Source organism: Apostichopus japonicus, chromosome 16, assembly GCF_037975245.1.
Source record: "Apostichopus japonicus isolate 1M-3 chromosome 16, ASM3797524v1, whole genome shotgun sequence".
Taxonomy (NCBI): domain Eukaryota; kingdom Metazoa; phylum Echinodermata; class Holothuroidea; order Aspidochirotida; family Stichopodidae; genus Apostichopus; species Apostichopus japonicus.
In genome coordinates this window covers 34,504,091-34,527,536 of record NC_092576.1, presented here as the reverse complement: position 1 = coordinate 34,527,536, position 23,446 = coordinate 34,504,091, and the positions used below count along the sequence as shown (strand labels likewise).

The 23,446-nt window shown below is 32.9% G+C and overlaps 1 protein-coding gene across 10 annotated transcripts; it reads left to right on the top strand.

Annotated features, from left to right (window-relative positions):
* The first annotated feature begins 3,418 nt into the window (after positions 1-3,418).
* Positions 3,419-23,429, top strand: LOC139982388 (uncharacterized). 10 transcript variants are annotated; one of them, XM_071995176.1, is made up of 28 exons: positions 3,419-3,805; positions 4,193-4,215; positions 5,157-5,419; positions 5,998-6,061; positions 6,249-6,361; positions 6,828-6,957; positions 7,631-7,702; positions 8,658-8,729; positions 9,520-9,591; positions 9,790-9,861; positions 10,617-10,688; positions 11,145-11,216; positions 11,683-11,754; positions 12,657-12,728; positions 13,203-13,274; positions 13,706-13,768; positions 14,378-14,449; positions 14,554-14,625; positions 14,827-14,898; positions 15,234-15,386; positions 15,794-15,862; positions 15,962-16,027; positions 16,820-16,891; positions 17,170-17,223; positions 18,240-18,427; positions 18,785-20,355; positions 21,738-21,864; positions 22,456-23,429. In XM_071995176.1, the coding sequence occupies exons 3-28, from the start codon at positions 5,377-5,379 to the stop codon at positions 22,518-22,520; spliced, it is 3,642 nt and encodes a 1,213-aa protein (XP_071851277.1). In that variant the 5' UTR covers positions 3,419-3,805; positions 4,193-4,215; positions 5,157-5,376; the 3' UTR covers positions 22,521-23,429. The 10 variants fall into 10 exon arrangements, with proteins under 10 accessions (XP_071851277.1, XP_071851275.1, XP_071851278.1 ...); XM_071995174.1 differs by having other exon boundaries at positions 4,190-4,215; XM_071995179.1 differs by having other exon boundaries at positions 3,420-3,805; positions 5,157-5,228.
* The last annotated feature ends 17 nt before the right edge of the window (positions 23,430-23,446 follow it).

Below are 23,446 nucleotides of genomic sequence, written 5' to 3'. Positions count from 1 at the left end.
GCAGTGCTAAATTGTCAGCAGCGGTGTCTTGGTAGACTAGGAAAGTGCGTTAGTGTTGTAGGAGACATGTAACCGAAATAATGTGTACATATGGAAAGAACATTCACTCATTTAAATTAGTCATTCAATCCGTATATATTTGTTTGCAATTACCAGTCCAAAGATAAGAATAAAACGTTTACCTTGGTATTCAATTCCTGTCAAAGATCACATATTGAAAAGCATATCTCCATCCACATCAGCTTAAACTTTGATTCGTGTTGTTAGAATTGGTGTTCCCAGAAAGCTCATCACTGACAACGTAAGCCAAGATTGTTAAGTTCATTTAAACTTAAGATATTATAAAGCAGGCTGTGGAAGCAAACCCAGTCCCAAATTGTATTTCTCTCCTATTGCACGTGTCATGAACCGGTGTAATTAAATAAATTTAATTATTCAATTAATTAGTTCATCATGTGTCTGCTTCTTACACATGTTCAGTACATTCCTGCTGTGCTCTGCATTGTATGTGTTTACACAGGTGTCTTTTTTAGTGTTACTTCCTATAGGCAACACCAACATCAATTTAACCAAGATATACATTTACATCAAGTTTTGACGTGTCGGATGACATATGATTATGACAATTTAAGGAGAATTAAGAGACATTTTAACTCTAATATGAATAAGAAATATTTAAATCGCTCAGGAAAACATTGAAGACCTAAACAATAACGTCCGCAATTTCTTGAATGTATTTCTACAACTAGTTAAATTATAGGTTCATTTCTGGTCAGTTCAATAACAGACGGGTAATTTACAACAAACTCTACGATATATATCCTTTACGGTGCATTATGTATTCCCCTTATATTTTTTAAGGAGGTTAACATCATCATGTCTCTGGTTAAATATCATTTCCACTGTTATTACAAGATTGTGCTGTTACGTTGGAATGCGAGAGGTCTCGATAATTAATTTTTAACGAGACACAAGCCTGGGTTCGTTTCCGTAAGGAACACAGACAAATTGACGAGTCTAGAGAATTTGAATGAGAACGTATACTATATTGGACAATGGAGTCTGAACCAACAACAAGTGGTAATTACAAATATACAATAAATTACTCACAAACTTAACAAGATAGGATACACTTTAAAACACGCTGGTCTCTTCCAACGGCGATATCCTTCAGCGGCCACGACCTTGATGACGATGATTCTCGGTCCGTTGTACCGCGAAATTTACTGGTCCTCGACGAAGTTTCTCGCGATCCCAGAAACAGCAGTCACCTTCTTTCCGGCGATGCTCCAAAATAGAAGACGGACTTCCAGCCACAAATCGAGTGAAGCACAAGTCGAACTTTTCGCCGACTAAATATTACCAGAGTCAGTCCAAAATCAGCTTTATAGCCACCAACTCCTGGCGTAACGAACTTCCTCAACGGAGACAGAAATTCTTCACCTTCTCCGTAATAAAGACTGGAAAACTGTTTTTCACAGCAAAGTCCTCTTCAAACTTCTGAATGGAAGTGCAGAATCAATCTTGGTATCGATATCTCAATCCCTCAGAAATTACTGGCAGTTGAGCACTGACGAAATATAGTGGAATGGTATCATATGTGTCGTCGCTTGTATTCGTTCAGAAACTGAGAAACTCTCCGATCTGGGAGGGATTTTATACGATTCGCCATGTCAAGAATCATCTAGATCTTTCTCGATACACTTGACCCAGTTTATCTATTCTTGGAAGTCCTTTGCATATCTCGCGAACATTCCAGAGAATCCACGAAGATGTGTGCACAGCGGCGCAACGGGACTTCACGTAAACCGACGTTAACCCGAGACCAGCGCGTCATCATAAGGAATATACCACAACAATCGTGTATTGCTCATTACATAAATAACATCCTGACGTTAACCCGACCTAATTTCTCAAATATTGATGGTCACGTAGGCCATTTGAAATACTTTCTATATAATAACATTAGGTTCCTCACTAGCAGTAACTAGCGTTAGGCTACAATTGGCCCTCGTAACAGTGCTAACAAATACTCGTATTTGTGTTGTTGAAAGTAGCATTGTATACATACAGCAGTTATCTTATAATTCCCATGTGAATTTAACCGCCAACCTCTTCCCTGACAGGCCCTTCTATCACTAGTAGAGGCAAGCCATTGCGTCACTAGATTTCTTTATGATTTTTTTTCAAAAGTGTGTTATTTAATTATTTTATTTACGTGGCTTGTCAGTCGTCTGCTATATATATAATATTTCACCCAGAGTAACCTCCATGGTATAAAATAAGTAATACATATCATATGAATCTACGGATGGTTGCGTCGTTCAACTACTCTATTATGTGGTGTTAGATCTATAGCTACTTAAGTAAGAATCGTATTATGTATATATATATATATATATATATATATGTATAAATATATATAAATATATATATATATATTTATTTATTTATTTATATATATGTATTTATATAATAATACATATATATGATACAAGCGATACTATGATCTGTTGACAAAAGTCTAAAATAATGTAATCTGTTTTAGCAATCAGGTGCATAGTTTTGTCATATTTATAAATAAAGTTTAAAATAAAGACTGTTAGCAAACTGCTTATCTACTAGAAAGCCTGTGTAATAGAATGTGTAAAAGTAAGTTGGCCTGACGTTTCGATCCTAGCTGGATCGTCTTCAGAGGAATCAAGCCTGACGTTCGATCCTAGCAGGATCATCTTCGGAGGAATGAAGGAATGCTAGGATCAAAACGTCAGGCCAACTTACTTTTACACATATTTATAAATAGCTTGAATCAAAATATCTCATTAAATGTGTCCTTAAATACTAATACTGATTAAATCCAACCTTTCACTTCTACCCGTTTTTTTTTAACTTCCTCTTTTTGTGGACCCAAAGCGGGCCATACATGAGGGCTAACCTGCTCAAAAACCGAGTCTGTCCCAAATGGACCACTACATTAATGAATTAACTGTTGTCAAGGATTGGTGGCCTAGGGACGAACTAAGCTTTCCAAAGCAAAAAAAAAGCATGTGTTGAACATCTCATTAATTTTTTGAAGTATGTTAACCAGAGGAGCCAAACTGTATTGTGTCCAAATGGGCAATGAGTGCGCTAGCCCTGGCCCAGCTAGGGACCAATTAAACTTAGTGAAACCCAATTGGGCCCCAACTGGGCCTGCTTGCTGTGTTGTGAGCTTTGGATTAGTCGTGTCCGTGGGGTTCATAATAGGTCACGGTGAAGTTTAGTAACACGTCTTTCGTATAACACACTGTCGGGACTATACAGACTTAACGGCTTCGGCTTTTATTTCAGCACATCTTTCACTTGTTGGAGCGGTGATTCCCAAGAGTGGAGGGTCGGGATCAAGTGTGTGTGTGTTGGGGGGAGGGGTTCTTCCATCCATACCCGTAGCTTGTTATTCAAACGTATATTCACTGTGGAGAAAGCACTCTTAGCGTCATAACATTTCGTTCTTTTTTTTGCCTGACCTATATCGTGTTTCGAATGAAAGTACATTTTCATTGTTTCTTTTGTTGTCGACATAATATCTTTCACTTTCGGAGAATACAGTGTGCAGTAGCTGTCATCGCGTCGATATATGCCAGTCGAGAAAGGAAAAGGGGAAGAAAAGTGAAAATAATCAAGGGGGAGACATCAGTGTATGTATCTTTGTCAAAAAAATGTTGAATTTCCTAACGAGTTGAGGCAACAAGCTACACTATCTGTATCACTACATCGATATCCGCCTTCAAGTAACAAGTGTCCATCTTAAGTGCTTCCTTCAAAGGTAAGTTTAAATTGGATGTTCACATAATAAGTGTTTTACTTTCGCTAAGCATATGTTAATATACCATTCATCAGTGCATGTGTTGGAACTGCGAGAGCATTTATTGTATGACTTATGGTTCTCACTCATAAATTCACCAGGTGAGTGGTTCCTTATTATCTCTCTTGTTCAATAAACGTTATAAATTATGATACTATGAATAGTCAGCATTTCAAAGGCTATAGTTAATTAAATTGTCAACAATCCCTCTCATCAAGCGCTTGCTCAATAAACAACCATGTCTCGTCACGGTCATTTCAGTTATAAAAGTAAACTGCGATTGTTACTTATTTCATTGTTTGTGCATGAACAAATGTATTTTGCGTTTTCTTTTATCATGTTTAGTAGACTGAAGTAAAACAAATTGTTAGGTAAGTTTTCTACTCTGATTTTAAATTGAGCAATCTTGCCAAGAGAATATTGGTGATGAGTGTCGGTTATTTATCATATTTTCACTATAAAAATTTGACTTTTAACAAAAGTAACAGTACAGTTTGAACAACAATAGATCAGCAATTGAATATGTTCTTTTCATTGGACATTCACACTTTAGTTGGAATAATGCTGGGACATAGTTCTCCGTTATTGTTTTGTTTTGTATGCACGTGACATCATATGAATATTAAATAACAGTTTTTTTTAACAACTTTACAACTGTAATAGTTTTACTACAACTCTGCAAAGACAAGGAGGTTAGCTCAATGGATAACGCCGGTGCCTTCCAATCATAAGGTCCCCAGTTTTAGTCACTCCAACATTAATGTATGCCGTCCAGTTACAGAGTTGTTGACAATTGTCAATTTGTAATCATAGACGTAAAATATGAATCTAAGAGACTGCCTTCGGTCAGCTTGCGGCTCTGATAAGCCAATGAGGCTTGTTCGCAAATTCCGGATTGCAGGAGGATCTCAACTACATACTTCAAAAATCGTCTTTGAAAGTCAATCAGTCGATATCTGCTGATAATTTAGACCATATTTAGTTTAGAACTCAAGTGCCATTACTTAATTAATTAAAGATCACGCCGTTTTTTTCTTCAACCATGTTGACTCGTGTCAATATTCAATGTATAACGTACTGACAGCTTATTAATCGTTAAATGTTCAAGGAAGTTGCTGTAAAAGAAGATTTGAAACAGACATCATACTTCCTCTTTCACTTGATTAATGCTTAGTTGTTCAACTTTTTTATTTTTTATCCACAATTTAGTCTGTTTTCATTTTCGTTCATTGCTTGTCACGCTAAGATGTTATAACCGTATGAAATAAATGCAGGTTTACATCATGTGCTTTATGTTTCAATTTTGTTTTAGACTTCCCATCTGCTGCTTACACACATTGCTGATTCAAAGAAGTTAGAGATTTGGGCTCATTGCCAATATCAGGTTACATTGGCAACATATCTGTATTCCGGCTTGCTTTGACATCACTTTCTGTAGCCGTCAAAATTCGTTGTTAATTTTGTTTTTTGTAAAAAAGAGACACAATGCCTTGTTGGGCTTGTCCGAACATAAAAGTTGGGGGTGTCCGTACATGCAGCGGGAGGCCTGGGTTCAAATCCCGGTGGAGACTGGAAGTTTGTTTACTGTTTTGAATTTTCAACTCATTACAATTTCAGTTATATATACATATTCATATTCACTTGTCATTTATTAACAAGTCAAGTCATTAACATTTAATAAATTCTGTTCAAAGTATCATATTCATGGTCCTGCCTTAGTTATGAGTGACAATTGATTTCGAGTGTGATAACATCAAGTTTGATCTCCAGAGTAAGGCAAATTACGTCACTAAAAACAGAACTGTAGTATTGTTCAATACAGGTGACAAATGCCGACAGTGGAATTGCGACCTTCCTTACCGGTTTCGAACCTTTGGGCGTAAAATATATCTCTGGACCACACACAGTATATATATAGTTACATATACAGTTTTTTTTTTATATAGTTATATATAGTGACACATATATATATATATAGTGATCAATAATGATATATATAGTGATATATATATAGTTATATATATTTATAAACTGTATATATATGTATATATACATATATATATATGTTAATATATATATATATATATATATATATATATACATATATATATATGTGTATGTGTGTGTATGTATATGTATATATTCTACAACAGAGCGATCATCAGACAACTATCAACGTGTTATGAGTAACTACAGGAGAATCTTACCACAAAATCGGTGAGTTGTGACAAACAGTACGCAGTCTACCCATGTTGATAGCCAATACACAAAAATTACCCGAAAGTTCCATTTTTTTTTAAAAAACAGTACTTATTGTCAATTATGAGTCACTTGTTATTTATCTGGCTTATATGACACGTCATGTGTGAGATTCTTAGTCTTTTGTGTATTATCATTTTTATAGAACTTCCAAAATGAAGATTGCCTTGTGTCTGTTATTTCTGATATTGGTGACGAAAAAATGTGCCGTGACTAACGACGCAGAAGAAGGCCACGATATACCGTGTGAAACCAACGGTAAGGTTTTCTTTTATTTCCAAAGTGTAAATGTGCCCATTCATTTGTCTCGCTAACTCAATTATATTTTCAGTGAATAATATACATATGTTTTTAATATGTTATACACAACATGGTAACATCTTTAAAATAGTTGTTTTAGGTTAATACTTAATGTGATTTTAAGCAAACCTGAATGAAAGTTAATGACTGGAAAATTGGTGCTGGTAAACGGCAAAATACACATGAGTACAGTTCCTGTGATATCTCGGAAGCTAGGGATACTCAATGGTCGTTCTGAAAGTCGCCGAAAATAAAAATGTATTTTAATATCACACGACTCGAATATATGTTTTTTTCAGCATACCTTTCCCTTAAAAATAACGTAAATAGATGTCACGTTTCAATAAATACCAAATCTCGATAAAATTGCTAAACATAAATTACCTATACGGAGTGCATGATATTTTGATTTGTCAATCTTTAGAACTACCACATGCTTGCGGTTCCAAAGGAATCTGTAGATGTAACGAAACGAGGAAAGGTTATAGTATTGATTGTTCTAGAAGACAACTGCATAACTTGTCACTGGTTATTCCATCAAATGTTACTTTTGCGTAAGTACGTCTACCTCTTTAATGGTTACGTCAGAGTAAGTAATTCTACATCTTTAATAGTTAATTATTATTTAACTCATTCAAACTCTCCAGAAATTAAAAGCAACATGGATAGTAACTGCATACATGGTACGTTATACATAATGTAATAACCCGACACAGATCAGTTTATCGAATGGTTGACAATCAACAATTTATTTGAATAAACGGTGAAAAAAGGGACTTATCAGGCTAAGGTAGGATTCGATCACTGTCTGTGTCACAGACCGAAGTCCGTACCACTCGACTACAGTGATTTTACCGGTGTGTGTGAAAGCGTATAAACTGGCTTCGTATAACTACCGATGAGGGCGTATCACCCAGTTATACGATTGTACAAAATGACCCCTGTTGCATATGTGTGTGTATTAATTTTGTCGAAATAATATTCTAAAAGTATATGTGGTTTTAATTCATTAGGAATCACTTGTTTGTAGTCGTTAAACATCAATACATCTTTGCAGCAAATACAAAACATTTTGTCCTGCATTATTATCAATATATGATGATGAATTTCGTTTAACACTGCTTATCTCTTATGAGCTGAATAAACATACCATAACCTAAAACTTTGAAGATAGTATAAGGATAGAGGTGTCCGTATTCATTTACATATTTTATAATTTTTCAACAGTAACTTCTCTAGAAACTACCTCAGTTTGATTCCAAAAGACACCTTCAGATTGACCACCTCTCTTAACGTGTTGTAAGTAACTGTTTCCTTGTCTGATTTATATCAAAACAATATATTAGTTTTGTGTTTCCTTCAACAACAACTACAGTATTTTTGCCTCTCCAGCCGTTCTTCATGCCTTAATTAGTTCTAAACTGGTAAAGGTATGCACCCGTTAATCGATTAAAATTAATGTGTTTAATAACGTCTTAACATGTGTTAGATTTATGACCAGTTGCTGCTGAGAAGGAGTTATTTATAAACGAAAAAGACTGAATATAAAATCCTATGCATAATGGTTGACTAGACTAACCGGACTTCTCTAAAGGTTTTGACAATATTTCGTGCACATATTAACAGCAAGCGGATGACACTTTACTGAAAAACGCTGAAAATATGCCATTTGAACCATCTCACCAAGGTACACTTACTAGTCAGACATATGGGAACAGTTGCTTTGACTCATAACCAGTCATTCGTAGAACAGTCTTTGGGTAATGAATTCGTATGTTAGTATTTTTTTCCACAGTAGCATCTGCTGATAAGTGTAACACGTGTTACGGATTTATAACACACTTCAGTTTATACTGATTATCGGCTTTGTGTTATTCACAGTACAAACGTATTAAGCAATTTACATTGGGTGGCCTCTCTTAACGCGCCATAGGCTTCTTTACAGATAAAAACGTGATTTGTCATTGGTGGTATAGGGTTTATAAAAAAAAGAGCAACAGTCAATGAAACGTTAGTAACAGTTTCGTAGAATAACAAGGGATGTTTCTTTCCTTCACAACTAATAAAACAAATGCAATTCAAATCGAAACAATTTGACGACGATGATGATGAAGATGATTATAATGATAATGATCACCGATATCACAGACACATTTGCTATTGAATTCGATACTCTGTCTAACTTGAGTGGTTTAAAATATGAACATTAAACAAACTGACACTGTAATTTAACGATAAATGTTTGTCTTTCTAGGGGTTTGTCGTATAACAACCTGAAGAGTCTACCGAAAGGACTTTTTGATAAAACTACAAGCTTGAAATCTTTGTAAGTTATTTAATAAGCTTTCGTTATTCAGGATGACGAAAACATTCCTGAGATATTCTCATAGTAATCGATTCGTCACTTTGAAATAATCTACAAGTTAATAACACTAGATATGTCACAGCAGGTATGATGGACTAACAAATAACAAAGTAAGCGAGAACGAAAAAGATATATATATATATTTATATATTTATTTATCAAATATGTAAATTTATGAATTTTCGATAAAAATCTTTCTTTCCATAACTGTTCTTTTTCTTTCGGTTTCGTTTATTTTGTTATTTGTAAGTCTATCATATCTGCATTGAAAAATCTAGTGATATTAACTAGCAATTTTTTTTCAAAGTAAATAATTACTTATTACTATGAGAATATCCCAAGAATGTTTTCGTCATCCTAATGCTTGCAATAATTTCTTTTTCTTTTTCATTTGATTAATGGATGATTTATTATAGAAAACGACTAATATTTACGATTTTGTTACGTCTATAAACCAAAACCAAACCATGCTTTGCTGTTGAATTTGATTGCATCCGAGAAGGGTAAGACCTATTTAACTCTGTCGTTGTGCTACTGAAAGCACCGAACACAGATATTTCCTAACATAACAAGATTATGAGCGAGTTTACTACGCAATACATGTATTTATCAAAATAACAACTATTTTCAACACATATTTATCACTTAATTAATATTGATTGTGTATAGTGTATGTTCTGTTTGAGGATATATGGATTTCTGTCATGGTAACATATATTTTGTACATTTTTGTTCCAATTTCTTTATTTAGAAGTGTCAACGACAACTTCTTGGCGCAATTACCCCAAAACATTTTCCAGAAACTTGTACATTTGTCTTTGTTGTAAGTAAATATTAATAGTAATGTCACTCTTTTTATTATTATTTTTCATTGTGGAACATCGTAATCGTTTGATATCACAGAAATATTTGCTAATGATTACGATACTTTGTCCTAAGCGAGTGGTTTGTAATATCAATACGGAACAAACTGACACTCCAATTTGATGATAAATGTTCTTTTTCTGTGTTTTTTGGATAGGGATTTGTCGTATAACAACCTGACGAGTCTACCGAAAGGACTTTTTGATAAGACTGAAAACTTGACATCTTTGTGAGTTAATTAATAAGCTTTCAGTATTCAGGATGACAAAAACATTCCTGAGATATTCTCATAGTAATCGATTCGTCACTTTGAAATAATCTTCTAGCTCATGTCACTAGATAAGGCACAGCAGATATGATGGACTTACAAATAACAAAGTAAACGAAACCGAAAGAAATATATATACATATATATATATATAAATATATATACTTTTTATATATATTCGAAATATCTTTCTTTCCATAACTGTTCTCTTTCTTTCGGTTTCGTTTATTTTGTTACTTCTAAGTCCATCATATTTGCATTGAAAAATCTAATGATATTAACTACCAGATTTTTATTTCTCAAAATGAAGAATCGATTACTACGAGAATATCTCAGGAATGTATTCTCAATATTTCTCGTTTTTTTTTTCTTTTTCATTTGATTAATGAGTTAATTAGTATAGCTAACGATAATAATATTTACGATTTTGAAACGCCTATAAGAAAAAAACATGCTTTGCTGTTGAATTTGATTGAATCCGATAAGTGCAAGACTTATTAACTCTGTCTTTGTGCTTCTAAAAGCACCGAACACAGATATTTCCTAACATAACAAGATTATGAGCGAGTTGACTATGCAGTACATGTTTTTATCAATATAACAACTTTTTTCAACACATATTTATCACTTTATATATTGTATGTTCTTTGTGAGGATATATGGATTTCTGTCATGGTAACATATATTTTTTACATTTTGTTCCATTTTTTACTTAGATATATCAACGACAACTCCTTGACGCAATTACCTACAAACATTTTCCAGAAACTTGTAAATTTGTCTGTGTTGTAAGAAAATATTTAATAAATTGCACGCTGGCAGATATCTGTAATGCCACTCTCTTTCTTTTTATTGTCGAATATCGCATACGTTTTGATGTAGGACCCCGAACTTAGAAAAATAAATTTACCAACACATGTTCTAAATATTCATCAAGTTGCGAACCGTTTCAAATGATAATACGTCACTAAACTTATGTTAATAGCAGTCGTATTGACAATATGAACAGATCATAACATTTATTTGATAAAAAATCATGTTACTCGTACTGCTCATACTAACAATACAAGTGCTTTGAATTGGTGTATAAAAGTAGAGATTAGAACAAAGAAAGACACAATTGGGTGTAATATCGAAAGTAATTAACTTTATATGAAGCTGTAATACCAAAATATATAAATATGCTCATACCATGCGCAGGAAAAAAACATTTAAGTGAATACTTTGTATCTTAATCATTTTAGGAAGTTGTGTTATAACAACATCAAAGAGCTCTCAGAAGACATCTTCAATGAAAATTCGAACCTTAAAGTATTGTGAGTAACCTACATCAATATATATATTTATACATACATACTTATATATACATATATATATATATACATATACATATATATATATATATATATATATATATATATATATATATATATATACATATATATATATATATATATATTTATATATATATAAACATCAATACTGTTGAAATATAACACCGAAAAATGAAACAATCGACGTTATTTTGCAGACAATGTAATTGAAAATGATAATGATTATGAGTATCATCATGATCTTCATCATCATCATAATAATGATAATGATAATGATGATGACAATGATAATCATGATAATGATAATCATGATGAAGTGATAATGATCGCCGATATCACATAAAAATTTGCTAATGATTCCGATGCTCTGTTCACATCGAATGATTTGTAATAACAATGTGGGACACACTGACACTGTCATTTAATGACAAATGTTTCTTTTACTCAGGGATTTGTCGTATAACAATCTGACGAGTCTACCGAAAGGAATTTTTGATAACACTACAAAATTGAGATATGTGTGAGTTATTTACCAAGTTAAGTATATTTTGATTTTGCATATGTGCTCTATTTAGTGAGGAAAAGAAAGAAAGAAAGAGACTGATGGAGAGAAAATATGCTTATGTTATAATAATTTACTCAAAGCCTCACTAAAACCCAAGAAGAGTGAAAGTTAACACGTGTTACCGTACATAGGGAATCATAATAAATAAGGGTACTTACGACAGCGATAAAAAACAAACATGTGCGCATGTTCTGCATACGTATATCTGGTACTCAATCTCACCAGAAACATAACAGTAAGCGACTTATAGGTCCAGGCTCTCTCCATCTCTCTCTCTCTTTTCACTGATGCTCATTTTTATGGTTTGCCTGCAACTCTCATTTACGCATAACGATGACTTAGATAACATTGTTACCACAGTTATAACTGTTTTAAGTTAAAGGTCTTGCTTAAATGCCATGTTAGAAATTTTCATACCATTTTACTACAGTAATCACTGCTCATTAGTTACTTGTCTCATTCACACGCCCGGTATATTCTACACACAAATCACCTATACCCACCAAATGTGAGCCTGGTTAATTCTACACACCAGCACATGTACTCACTAAATGTGAGCCCGGTAAATACTACATACCAAACACCTATACTCACCAAAAGAAGAAACCATCGTAGCTGGTCAATATTAACAAATGTAGAAGGTACCTCACAAATTCTTGACATAACAATCACAATTATGTTGAATTATTAGAGAGCGGACGCGTTGTTCAAGTAGAAAGTATTCAATTGCCATTCACTCCGGGCGTTCTTCATCAGTTTTATATATTATAGCAGACTCTGTAGTCAATTTAAAATAATTTGTAACATTCCATTGATGAATCGCTTAGCAACATTCTATGATTTTCTTTCTCTGACAGGTTAATTAGCAACAACCATATAACACATTTTCCGCCGGACTGTTTTCGACATATTGAAGCTTTGAGCGATTTGTAAGAAACTGGAAAGGAAACAAGAATCGTTTAAAATTAAAACCTCATAGGGTTCTTTCTTATTCCTTTGAAAATATTATTTTTCACAATTTATTTGTATTGCAAGCGATATCTGGGTACCTGTTTAAAATGAGTTAAATAACACAGTTTGATGATCGTGAAGGGAAATGCAAGAAATAAAAAAAAAACTTATACGTGTCTACTAGGTCAAAGTTTTGAAATGAATAAAACACAACTCATCACTGTTAGATCTTTCAGAGTTGTACATTACTTTTATACCATGATATAGAAACTTCGTTTAAAATAATAATTAAATCTTTTACACTAATTTTCGTACTTGTTTTGTACAATTATTATTTAAGTTCCATTTGGACAAATATTATATACTGGTGGCACCGCATGAAAATGTGATTATGGTGGCTAATTTGTTGATGGTTAGGTCGTATTAAATTGTTTCTCCTTTTGTCATTTCAGAAAACTACATGAAAATGAATTGACAACATTTTCGAAATATATGTTTGCTAAAAATATTTCGTTACACCACTTGTGAGTATTTCAATGTCTAAGAACTAACCGTAAGCATTGTTGTATAGAAATGATGTTGCCACCAATTACTGACTTCCTGTTATCAGGTATTTAATGATTGTAGATGATCACACAAGGCTTGTTATTTCATATATGAAATATCATATAAATATGCGGTAAAGTAAATTAATACACATGCACGCATCATGTTCTCTTCAATATATTTAAGCTTCCAATTCATTTTCGAATGGTAATGCACCAGTATATTCAATGCAAAGTTCGATATCAGCATGAATGTGCTCAGAATGTTGAAAAATGTGCAAAGAAGATGGACAATTATAATGATTAGCAGTAGTGGTTCTCGATTTTTGTTTTGACATGTTTGCAAACTAAGAAGTTTTTTCCCAATCCTTGAAACGAATGTCAATGTAAGTGTCTTTATCTTCCAACAGAGATTTGTGTGATAACAATATAGCACGACCAACTGCGGACTTCTTCCCCGAGACTAAAAAATTGTGAGAGAGTAGTTTAAGCTGTGTATCTATATTTCTCCATTAATGTGGAATGTAAATATTGCGTCATTCTTATAAAATAACATACTGTAAAACCTACATATGACTAAATGTCTCACTAAGAGATCTAATAGTGGTAAAAGATAATTGCCTGCTGCTAATTAGCGAGATAGTATAATATGTGTCACAGGGATATTTAATCCACGCAAAGAGAAAGTTGTGTCAGACAAGGATTGTTTGCCTTATACTCATGTAGTTCATACGTTGTTAAACCTTTTAGCTTATTTATATCACATTGACTGATACGTAACCATCAACATATACCTGACGTAAATGTGTCCAAATAACTAACGAAGTAACAAACAGCGGTGCACACTGTATCTTTTCGATTATGATGTTATGAGGGATGCTTAAGAATAAACGGAGCACAGATACTGTTGTATATTACGTTGATGATAGTCATTGCATTTAACAGCACTGTGTGTTACAGATTCACTTTTCTCATGAAAATTTTGTTTGCAAAATCATTATTACAATATAAAATGACGCACCTCTTTACATCTAGGACAAAAAAACATATTCCTTCGGTTTACCTCTTTCTCTTAATTTTAGAATGCTTGTTTCAAATAACATAACCTACCTACCGGAAGGCATGTTTCAATCTTTCAAAAATCTGAGCGACATGTGAGTAATAACATCTTAAAAACTCTTTGTGCACTTGTTTACTTATTGCTGTTGCTGTAATTATCTTTATCTTACATTTACCAAACACACTTGTTTTTCGACAGATACCTTTCAAACAATAAAATTGAAACTCTATCGAATACTTCATTGCTTGGTTTGAACCTTGTTCACCACATGTAAGTTCTACCAGCTGTTTGCATTATAAAGTTTCATTTTCATATTTAAACTAAAATCGGTTGTCTATATTTGAAATAAGCAAATCATAACTATTACCCAATATTACACAAACTAATACACTGCGATCTTCCTTGAAGATTTCACAAGAATTATAATATTGAGACCTTCTTCACAAGAAATGTACTCATTATTTCGTTTAGAACCTTTTATGGAAACAATCTTTCATCTCTTCCCGCCGGGCTGTTCGAGACAATCAACTTGACATTCAGTTTGTAAGTTCAGTGTATATTTGATTCATTGTTGCATCTGGTGAGCGCAATGTCCAATGTATTAGTATTAATCTTAGCAGAGAAATATATTATCTACTACTGTTGACATTTGCTGGCAGTAAATGTTAATTTCACTTTATATTTTCTTTGGGTAAAAAAATGATCGTGTGAGTATATTACAAGTAAGAATGTATACTTCCATGTGTTAGTTGCAGCGACACTGTTAAGCACTACTTACTTTTCACTGTTGAGTGTTGTCTCCTTACGACAGTGCAATAAATTTATGTACTTTTAGCTCCTATAAATCGTATTTCTTTTTCATTTTCTCGAATATCCAGGGACTTGTCGAACAATAGTTTATCTGTAATTCCGAGGGGACTCTTCAGTGCTTACGGTGGAAATCACGGGCTGTCGATATTACAACTGCAGAGAAATAAGCTAACTTGTCTATGGAATGATACTTTCCAGGGTTTAGGCAGTTTAGCATACCTGTAAGAATGTTAACGCTATCATGATTTGATACCAAATGGATCGTTGTGTGATTGTCTCTTTAGACATGGTTGCAAAGACACCGACATATAAGTTTTCCAGAAGTAATATATTTAGTGCTATGGAACACACTTTTAGCAGATCATAAAATACGTTCTTCACTAAGAGATCTCTTATCGCTTTCTGACAGAATACTATATTTTAGTTGCCGTAGTTTGAAGTTTCAAAGTTTGTAGATTACTAAGGATCGTTGGGCTCCACTACCACATTCGTTAGTTTAAACATGATTGCTTAAGGAAATTACACGAATGGTATTAGATGAAATGCCCGTACATGTTATTAGCTCTTATCTGCCTGCACGATGAAATGGATGCTGCCACAATAATCATTTTCTATTATGTTTTTGCAGAATTCTTAACAGGAACCTCATTCATTTCATCGCAGAACGAGCCTTTTTGGGCACAAATCTCACATGTTTGTAAGTAAACGTTATTTTCTGTACATGTAAGCTTTAGACGAGTGCTGCAAAATCCTTGTTAAGTGATGAATTTTAAACGTTATTGTTTATCTAATACAGATATCTGGTAGCGAATAACATCTCGAATGTTTCCAACAACTCGTTTGCTCTCGAAAACATTGATATGTAAGTATACACGTGCTTAAAAAACAATTTTATTACATGTAAACGTTTTAATATAATTTAACGTTCCATCTCAAGTATGACAAAAGTGACACGCGTTAACGGGTCGTTGATACCTGTATTTATACCTTAATTAACTGGTTGTACGCAGTCTGCTTTATCAATTGCACATATATTTATTGATGACAAAATAGAAACTATTTTTGTATGACAGTGTAATCTTTTCGTAAATGGTAATAATATTTTATTATGGACTATAACGATGGGTTGTTTGCTATAGGAAGGGAATTTGTACATAATGAAATTTATTCGATTCCCGTTCTAGCCATACATTCTACTCTTTCGCATTATTTATAATTTACAAGTCGTATCACATTGTTCATTTACTTAATTAAAAGCGGGATTTCTCTTAAAATCCCTTCCCTGTATAGCTGTTTGATTTTTATACAATGAAACTGATGTGTGGTCCTTAGTTATTCGGTATTGGATTCAATGTGGCTTCTGACTGGCATCCCAATGAACAATGACTATTAGGGATCGCCATCAACTAAGGATTGGATAGCTCAGTTGGTAGAGGGCAGGGCTACTAACTTGAAATCATAGGTTCGAGTCACTTTCAAGCCAAAGTATTTATTAGTCAATTTCCGATGTTCATATACTTTGTAATTGCTTACATGGGGGCATACGACATATTTTACTGCAATAATATTCTAATGAAAAGGAGCACATACACCATATGATTATACCCGATAATGTCTGTATGGAAGTTACGATGTGTGGTTTTATATTCCATAGCCACTTGTACAAGAACAACATTCTGAATATTTCACAAGAAACGCTGAACGGAGTTGGAAATGGAAGTACCTTGTGAGTGCTTTAAACATGCATCAGCTTGATCATATCTGTGTTTAATACATTTTTCTTTTGAAATTCAATTTCTGTTCTTCATCCAAAAATCAATACATATTTTCGCAGGAACTTTATTCGACCGACAAAATTAATGAAGTATTAAAAAAAAAAGCATCTTCGATATTGCATTGAAACATGTCAAAAATGGACATGCTGAAGACGGTTCATTGTATGTTAATGAACAGAGAGCTATCTTGTTTTAAAGAATATGAGAGAGCTTTTTTTTTCTTGTTTAGATATATGAACTGCAACCAATTAGGGAGACTACCTTTGTCTACAAACGGCAATATGTAAGTTTTATTCGCTTTCTTAGTGTCTTTGGTTCACTTTTGCATTATCTTTAAAAGGGAATTGAAGGCAGCACGCAAAATCATAATCCTAATTGTTGATGTAAACATAGGCTTTACAATGGAAGCACTTCTTGATCCCAAGAACTTATCTAAAATTTAGCACCGACCTTTTGAAAGTTGAGAATTGCGCCGTTGGCGCTCATTGAGGTTGACAGAACAAAATCGCTGGAGATCGCCATATATATTGTCTTGTGTTTTATCTTTACCCTCTCTCCTAACATATCAATATCATCAAAACATAAAAGCCGGTTCCCAAGTTTATAGATATATGCAGAATTTTCGTCTTCAATACAGAAAATTATTCGCAAAATATTTACTAATCATGTTCACTGGTACATATCATTTATAAAAGATATAGATCTTAGCATAGTGAAAGACAATTCTAATATTAAGAAAAGCACTTCCTTTTGTTTTATTCATCCTATTTTACAGATTTCTAAGTATCTTTTAAACATGCACTGGTCAACAAATTCGAAGTGATCAATAATTCATTACATGTAACGTTAGTCTTCAGCCTAATTTTTAAGCTCATGTACTTCAAATATAATTTAAATCATGCTGCACATTAGTTTACAATAATTGGATGTGCAAGAAGAGTAACACTATTTCCTTAAGCTACAAATGTATTGCGTACTTACATGAATATTCATTGAAAAGCACTTTGTATAAGCGTATACGTTTCTCTTGGCAACCTAATGAAATCCACTTTACAGATAGGTTCTTGGTAAAAGATATTGTCATCAAAGGGGCAAAACTAGAGCTATGATTCCATTTCTCATTTCTATGCTCATAGCAAATGTGCACAGAGTTCTTAATATGTCATTTGTATGCGGATGATTATATTGTAACATAAATAAACAACATTGACATCATAAAATAACAATCATTAATTAAAAGATGACATTCAAATCCTCTCACTCTGTCTGTTACCTTTGTTTTTTCTTCTCTAATTATAGCATATGTGTCAACGATGAAACTTTTCCCTCTTTGAAGCTTAAAAAACCTTTTAAAAGGTTAGAGCCATCCTTTGAGAAGCAAGGCTTCGAATGCAAATATATTGGTAAAGGCATGAGTGAATGTAGACCATGTCCAACGGGTACACTTGGTGGAGGATTTCGCAAGAAGTGTAGAGGCTGTCCGAAAGGTGCCGTAAAGATTTGAATTTCAATCTAAAGTTCATTCTAACCAATTATAAAGCAAATTAAGTCCAATTTACCCGCTTCTTGTGTCTTAGATATGACATATATCATTTATTTCATTTTGTGTGAGGTAAATTCTCAAGTTTGTTTTAATTTTTTTTTTATAGATGAGCATGTAAGTTTACATCAAGTAAAATAATAACTTCGTATCATTAACAGCTGACTAACTTATAATATCTTCTAATGCTCTGCTCTTAAAGACATTTTTCAAAATTAAGATGCTTGATCCACTAAATGATCTTACATTCTAGTTCAATTACTCTACCCAGAACTTAAATCAATCTCTGCATTTTTTTGATTAGGAGGATTTTACCAAGACGAAATAGGAAGCACTGAATGCAAAACCTGTAACGATGGAAATTTTGTAGAAAAAGGCAGCGGTTCTTCTTTAGTCCAATGCAAAGTTTGCCCTGAAGGAACGGACAAAAACGTATCCGCTGGTTATCGAGCTTGTGTATGTAAAGAAAATTACGCTCGAAAGCATCGGTTTGGGGAATGCTTTCTTTGTATCGCCGACGGCTTAAATTGTTCTGAAGATTACATATCAATTCTACCCGGCTTTTACTGGAACTGGTCTTTTCCGAATACAAAACCAGATCAGTATTTGAAATTTGTTAAGAATCTAGAAACTAAGACCGACGACTATGATAACACAACGATCCAGTATGAATACTCTATGCCATTTGTTTATCGTTGTCCTCGAAGTAGGAGTTGTGACAGTAAAGACGGTCTTCCAATGTATGGTAACGACAACTGTGCTGCTGGTTACACCGGTTGGATGTGTACCAAATGTCGATCGGGATATTATTCGGTTCTGAGTTCCTGTCATCCTTGTCCCAGTAAATTATGGGTGCTGGTAGTGTTCCTTTTTGTTGTTCTCTCGTGCGTTGCTCTACTTTCGTTCATTGTCTGGAAGAAGAACAAGATAAGCAACCAAAGATCTATGATTGACAAACTATCGTCAAGAATAAAGATTGTTCTCGGCTTTTATCAAGTGATTGGCGATTTATTCGAGACTTTCCACAACGTACAATGGCAAGGTCCTCTATTAATTTTCGGTGAATTTCTATCGATGGTAGTTGCAGATTTCTTTCAAGTTTTTGTTCGTCCTCAATGCATCAATGAACAATTTGAGATAAATCCTTTGCTTCAGTTTAAAATTGTTCTAATATTTCCAGTTGTATTAGTAATCACGTACCTTTACCTAAGTTGTACAGTCTATTTCATATCGAAGTGCGGATTCTTCTCACTCACTGTTCGACAAAAGACCAAACAGACAGTTTCGAAGCTGTTCACCTTAGTTGTCCTTGTGCTGTTTGTGACGTACACACCAACTTGTAATTCCATTTTCGCGGTATACCCAGCAGCGTGCTCCACGTTCAAAATATACAGCGTCGGCAATGAGTCCATAAGTCTACTTCGAGCAGATTACGGCATCAATTGTAAAGATCTTGACTCCTATCATGTTGCGGCATACATTGCTACAGCGGTGTACGTTGTTGGGTTTCCATTGTCGCTGTTCATTTTGCTACAAAAATATCATTCCAAAGGCAAACAGGCTACAGCTAATGCCGATATCGATTGCAGTTATGGTGTCTCTATTGACGAAACCACTCCACTGGTCACCGGGACTGAAAGGAGAAAATATTACTCCCCAGTTTGGTTCAATTTTCTCTGTGAGAATTACAAGAGTCAGTTTTGGTACTGGGAGGTCATCGAGTTGACCAGGAAGGTCACCCAGACTGTGATGGTTACACTGCTCGGATGGCACAACTCATTGACACAGCTCTCAACCATCGGGATGTCGGTTCTGTTTCTGACTCTTCATGCTAAATACAGTCCAATGAAAAACAAATTTGAACAGAGGTTACAGGTAAGTCCAGATAAGCAAAGCCATGTCACCATCTTCGTTGCATTATCATTCAGATGTTATAATTATTAACATCAAACAGCAAAAGCCTACCCTAGGTACATTTCGTTTATGAAATTGATTCAGTATATTGAGCACGGATAGTAATAATAAAAATAATAATAATAATTATGATTATTAATAGTAATAATAATCATAATCATAATAATAATAATAATAATAATAATAATAATAATAATAATAATAATAATAATCATAATAATAATAATAATAATAATAATAGTAATAATAATAATAATAATAATAATAATAATAATAATAATAATAATAATAATAATAATAATAATAATAATAATAATAATAATAATAATAATAATAATAATAATAATAATCATAATCATAATAATAATAATAATAATAATAATAATAATAATAATAGTAATAATAATAATAATAATAATAATAATAATAATAATAATAATAATAATAATAATAATAATAATAATAATAATAATAATAATAATAATAATAATAATAATAATAATAATAATAATAATAATAATAATAATAATAATCATAATCATAATCATAATCATAATCATAATCATAATCATAATAATAATAATAATAATAATAATAATAATAATAATAATGATAATAATAATAATAATAATAATAATAATAATAATAATAATAATAATAATAATAATAATAATAATAATAATAATAATAATAATAATAATAATAATAATAATAATAATAATAATAATAATAATAATAATAATAATAATAATAATAATAATAATAATAAATAAGTTCTTAATATGGCGCCAAATACTAAAAGGCCCTTAGGCCCCTTACAAACCTAAAAATAAAAATATAAAAAGACAGAGAAATCAAAGCAATAAAAAGTCTAGAAAACACATAAACGAAAATTAAGCAGTGGGTAAACTACGAACACAAAATTCTAAAAACACGAGAAGACTGTACAACAAACCAAAACCTATATATATAAAAAAGGATAAGCACATAAAATAGAGTTGCAAAAGTTTAGATAAAAAACAAGTATAACGCAGTCGCTTTATATATGAAGTAATATTTGGTCTTAATTGTCGGCTAACTAACTTTATTCATTCGTTCATTTGTCTTTAAAGTATTTCAAATATGTTCTTTTTTAGTATCACTGTCAGTAAAAGAAGAAGGAAACTAAATGGAATATATGTTAATTATGAAGTTTATAAAAACAATACCTCAAATTTCATCTAGCAACTAGTAAGTGAGCATTCTTTGTATTGATTACATTTTGGTTCCTAGTTCTCCATTTGTCATCTAAAAAATAGTCAGTGAACATTCATTATATTGATTAAATTTTGATTTCATTGCAGTTTTTTTCTTTGGCTGCGATATTTATAAATATCATGATAGTGTCTGTACGAGTGAGCTCCGAATACGGTACAGCAATATATACTGGTCTCTTTGTTCTCGATATTTTCATCATATTTATCGTCTCAGGTGAGTAGTTTAAATAAATTTCAACAAAACCCAATCACATTGAAACGAGCTCTGAGTGTGTTTTCGGTCTGAAAGTAATTTGCCCTGTAACCTTAAAGTGAAATCAAGGAATCAAACACATATTCCATTGGTAATAATGGATAGTATCGTTATATTTCTTCTTTGTCGGAGGCTTGTTCATATGCATTAAGAAATGCATGTTGCCTTCGATATCGTCATAACATTTCCATGATACAATGTACAAGTGTGTTTGATTGTTATCTTATTTAGACGCTCCGACCATTCTTGAAAGAAAAAAAAGATGAATGTTGCTCCTGCTTTTCTATATAGCCGAGTTGTTATTAAATCTTTTTGTCAGGTGTAAATCTTATCGCCTCGTGGTATTAATTTTCTCAAACTAAAGTTCCAACACGCGCTAGTTCTGCTAACATACATCTGCCTGCTGCAAATACAATTGTCCATTACGTTGAGTAACATTGAAGAATACAAAGTTTAGAAAAGAGTTTTTGCATTTTGAGAATTGTGTTGCTTGATTGGAGATCAGTCTTTAGTGTTATGACATCGGACATTCATATTTCTTTATAATTACAGCTGAGGCACTGCTTCTAATCATCCAATTCCTCGCTCGAAGCTTTAAACGTTCTAACAGTGATTAACAACGACGTTTCTAAACTGATTACTAATAAGGCTCATGCATCTCTGTATTATAAATAAGATGTATATATTAGCATTGACCACAGTTTGTAGAAATATTCAAACCAATATATCACCGTGGGAGAGAAATGATCACTCTCCATGAGATGTAGAGACCTTTTGAATGGCTTTCTTTGCATTTCATGTACCTTCAAGTGCACTGTTAGAAAATGGTTTCTCTTTGCAACAGTTCTATACGTACACACGCCTATTTTTCAAATAAATTGTTAAATATTTAGTAAAATATGATGTACTCAAACACTTTCTATATAGTCAGTTGTAGAGAATTTCACTTGGCTCTTTTTATATCATTCCTGGTGACAGATCACCGCTTATTAAGTTGTGTAATTCAGAAACTGTTATTCCAAATCTTATCGTAAGGAGAACTCTTTTTCATGTTTTATAACGTCTTCACGGAAATTATACATCCGTCAAATGGTCGTTTTCGCTATAAAATATACATGACGACATCCGGATAAATTTAATTATTTCCTGGTAAGAATCAAATTCTCATGTGACGTAGACCCTTTCCATTACTGCATTTCTTCGCCAATGGACCCTGTCGGATCTTCAACATTAGAGCTTGTGTTTCATATAATATATAAATGTACCCTGTTGGATCTGAAACACGAGAGTGTGTGTTTTATTTAATAAATCACTGGAGCCTGTTGGATCTGAAACATGAGAGTGTGTGTTTCCTTTAATACATCACTGGAGCCTGTTGAATCTGAAACATGAGAGCTTGTGTTTCATATAATATATCAATGTACCCTGTTGGATCTGAAACACGAGTGCGTGTGTTTCATTTAATACATCACTGGAGCCTGTTGGATCTGAAACATGAGAGCTTGTGTTTCATATAATATATAAATGTACCCTGTTGGATCTG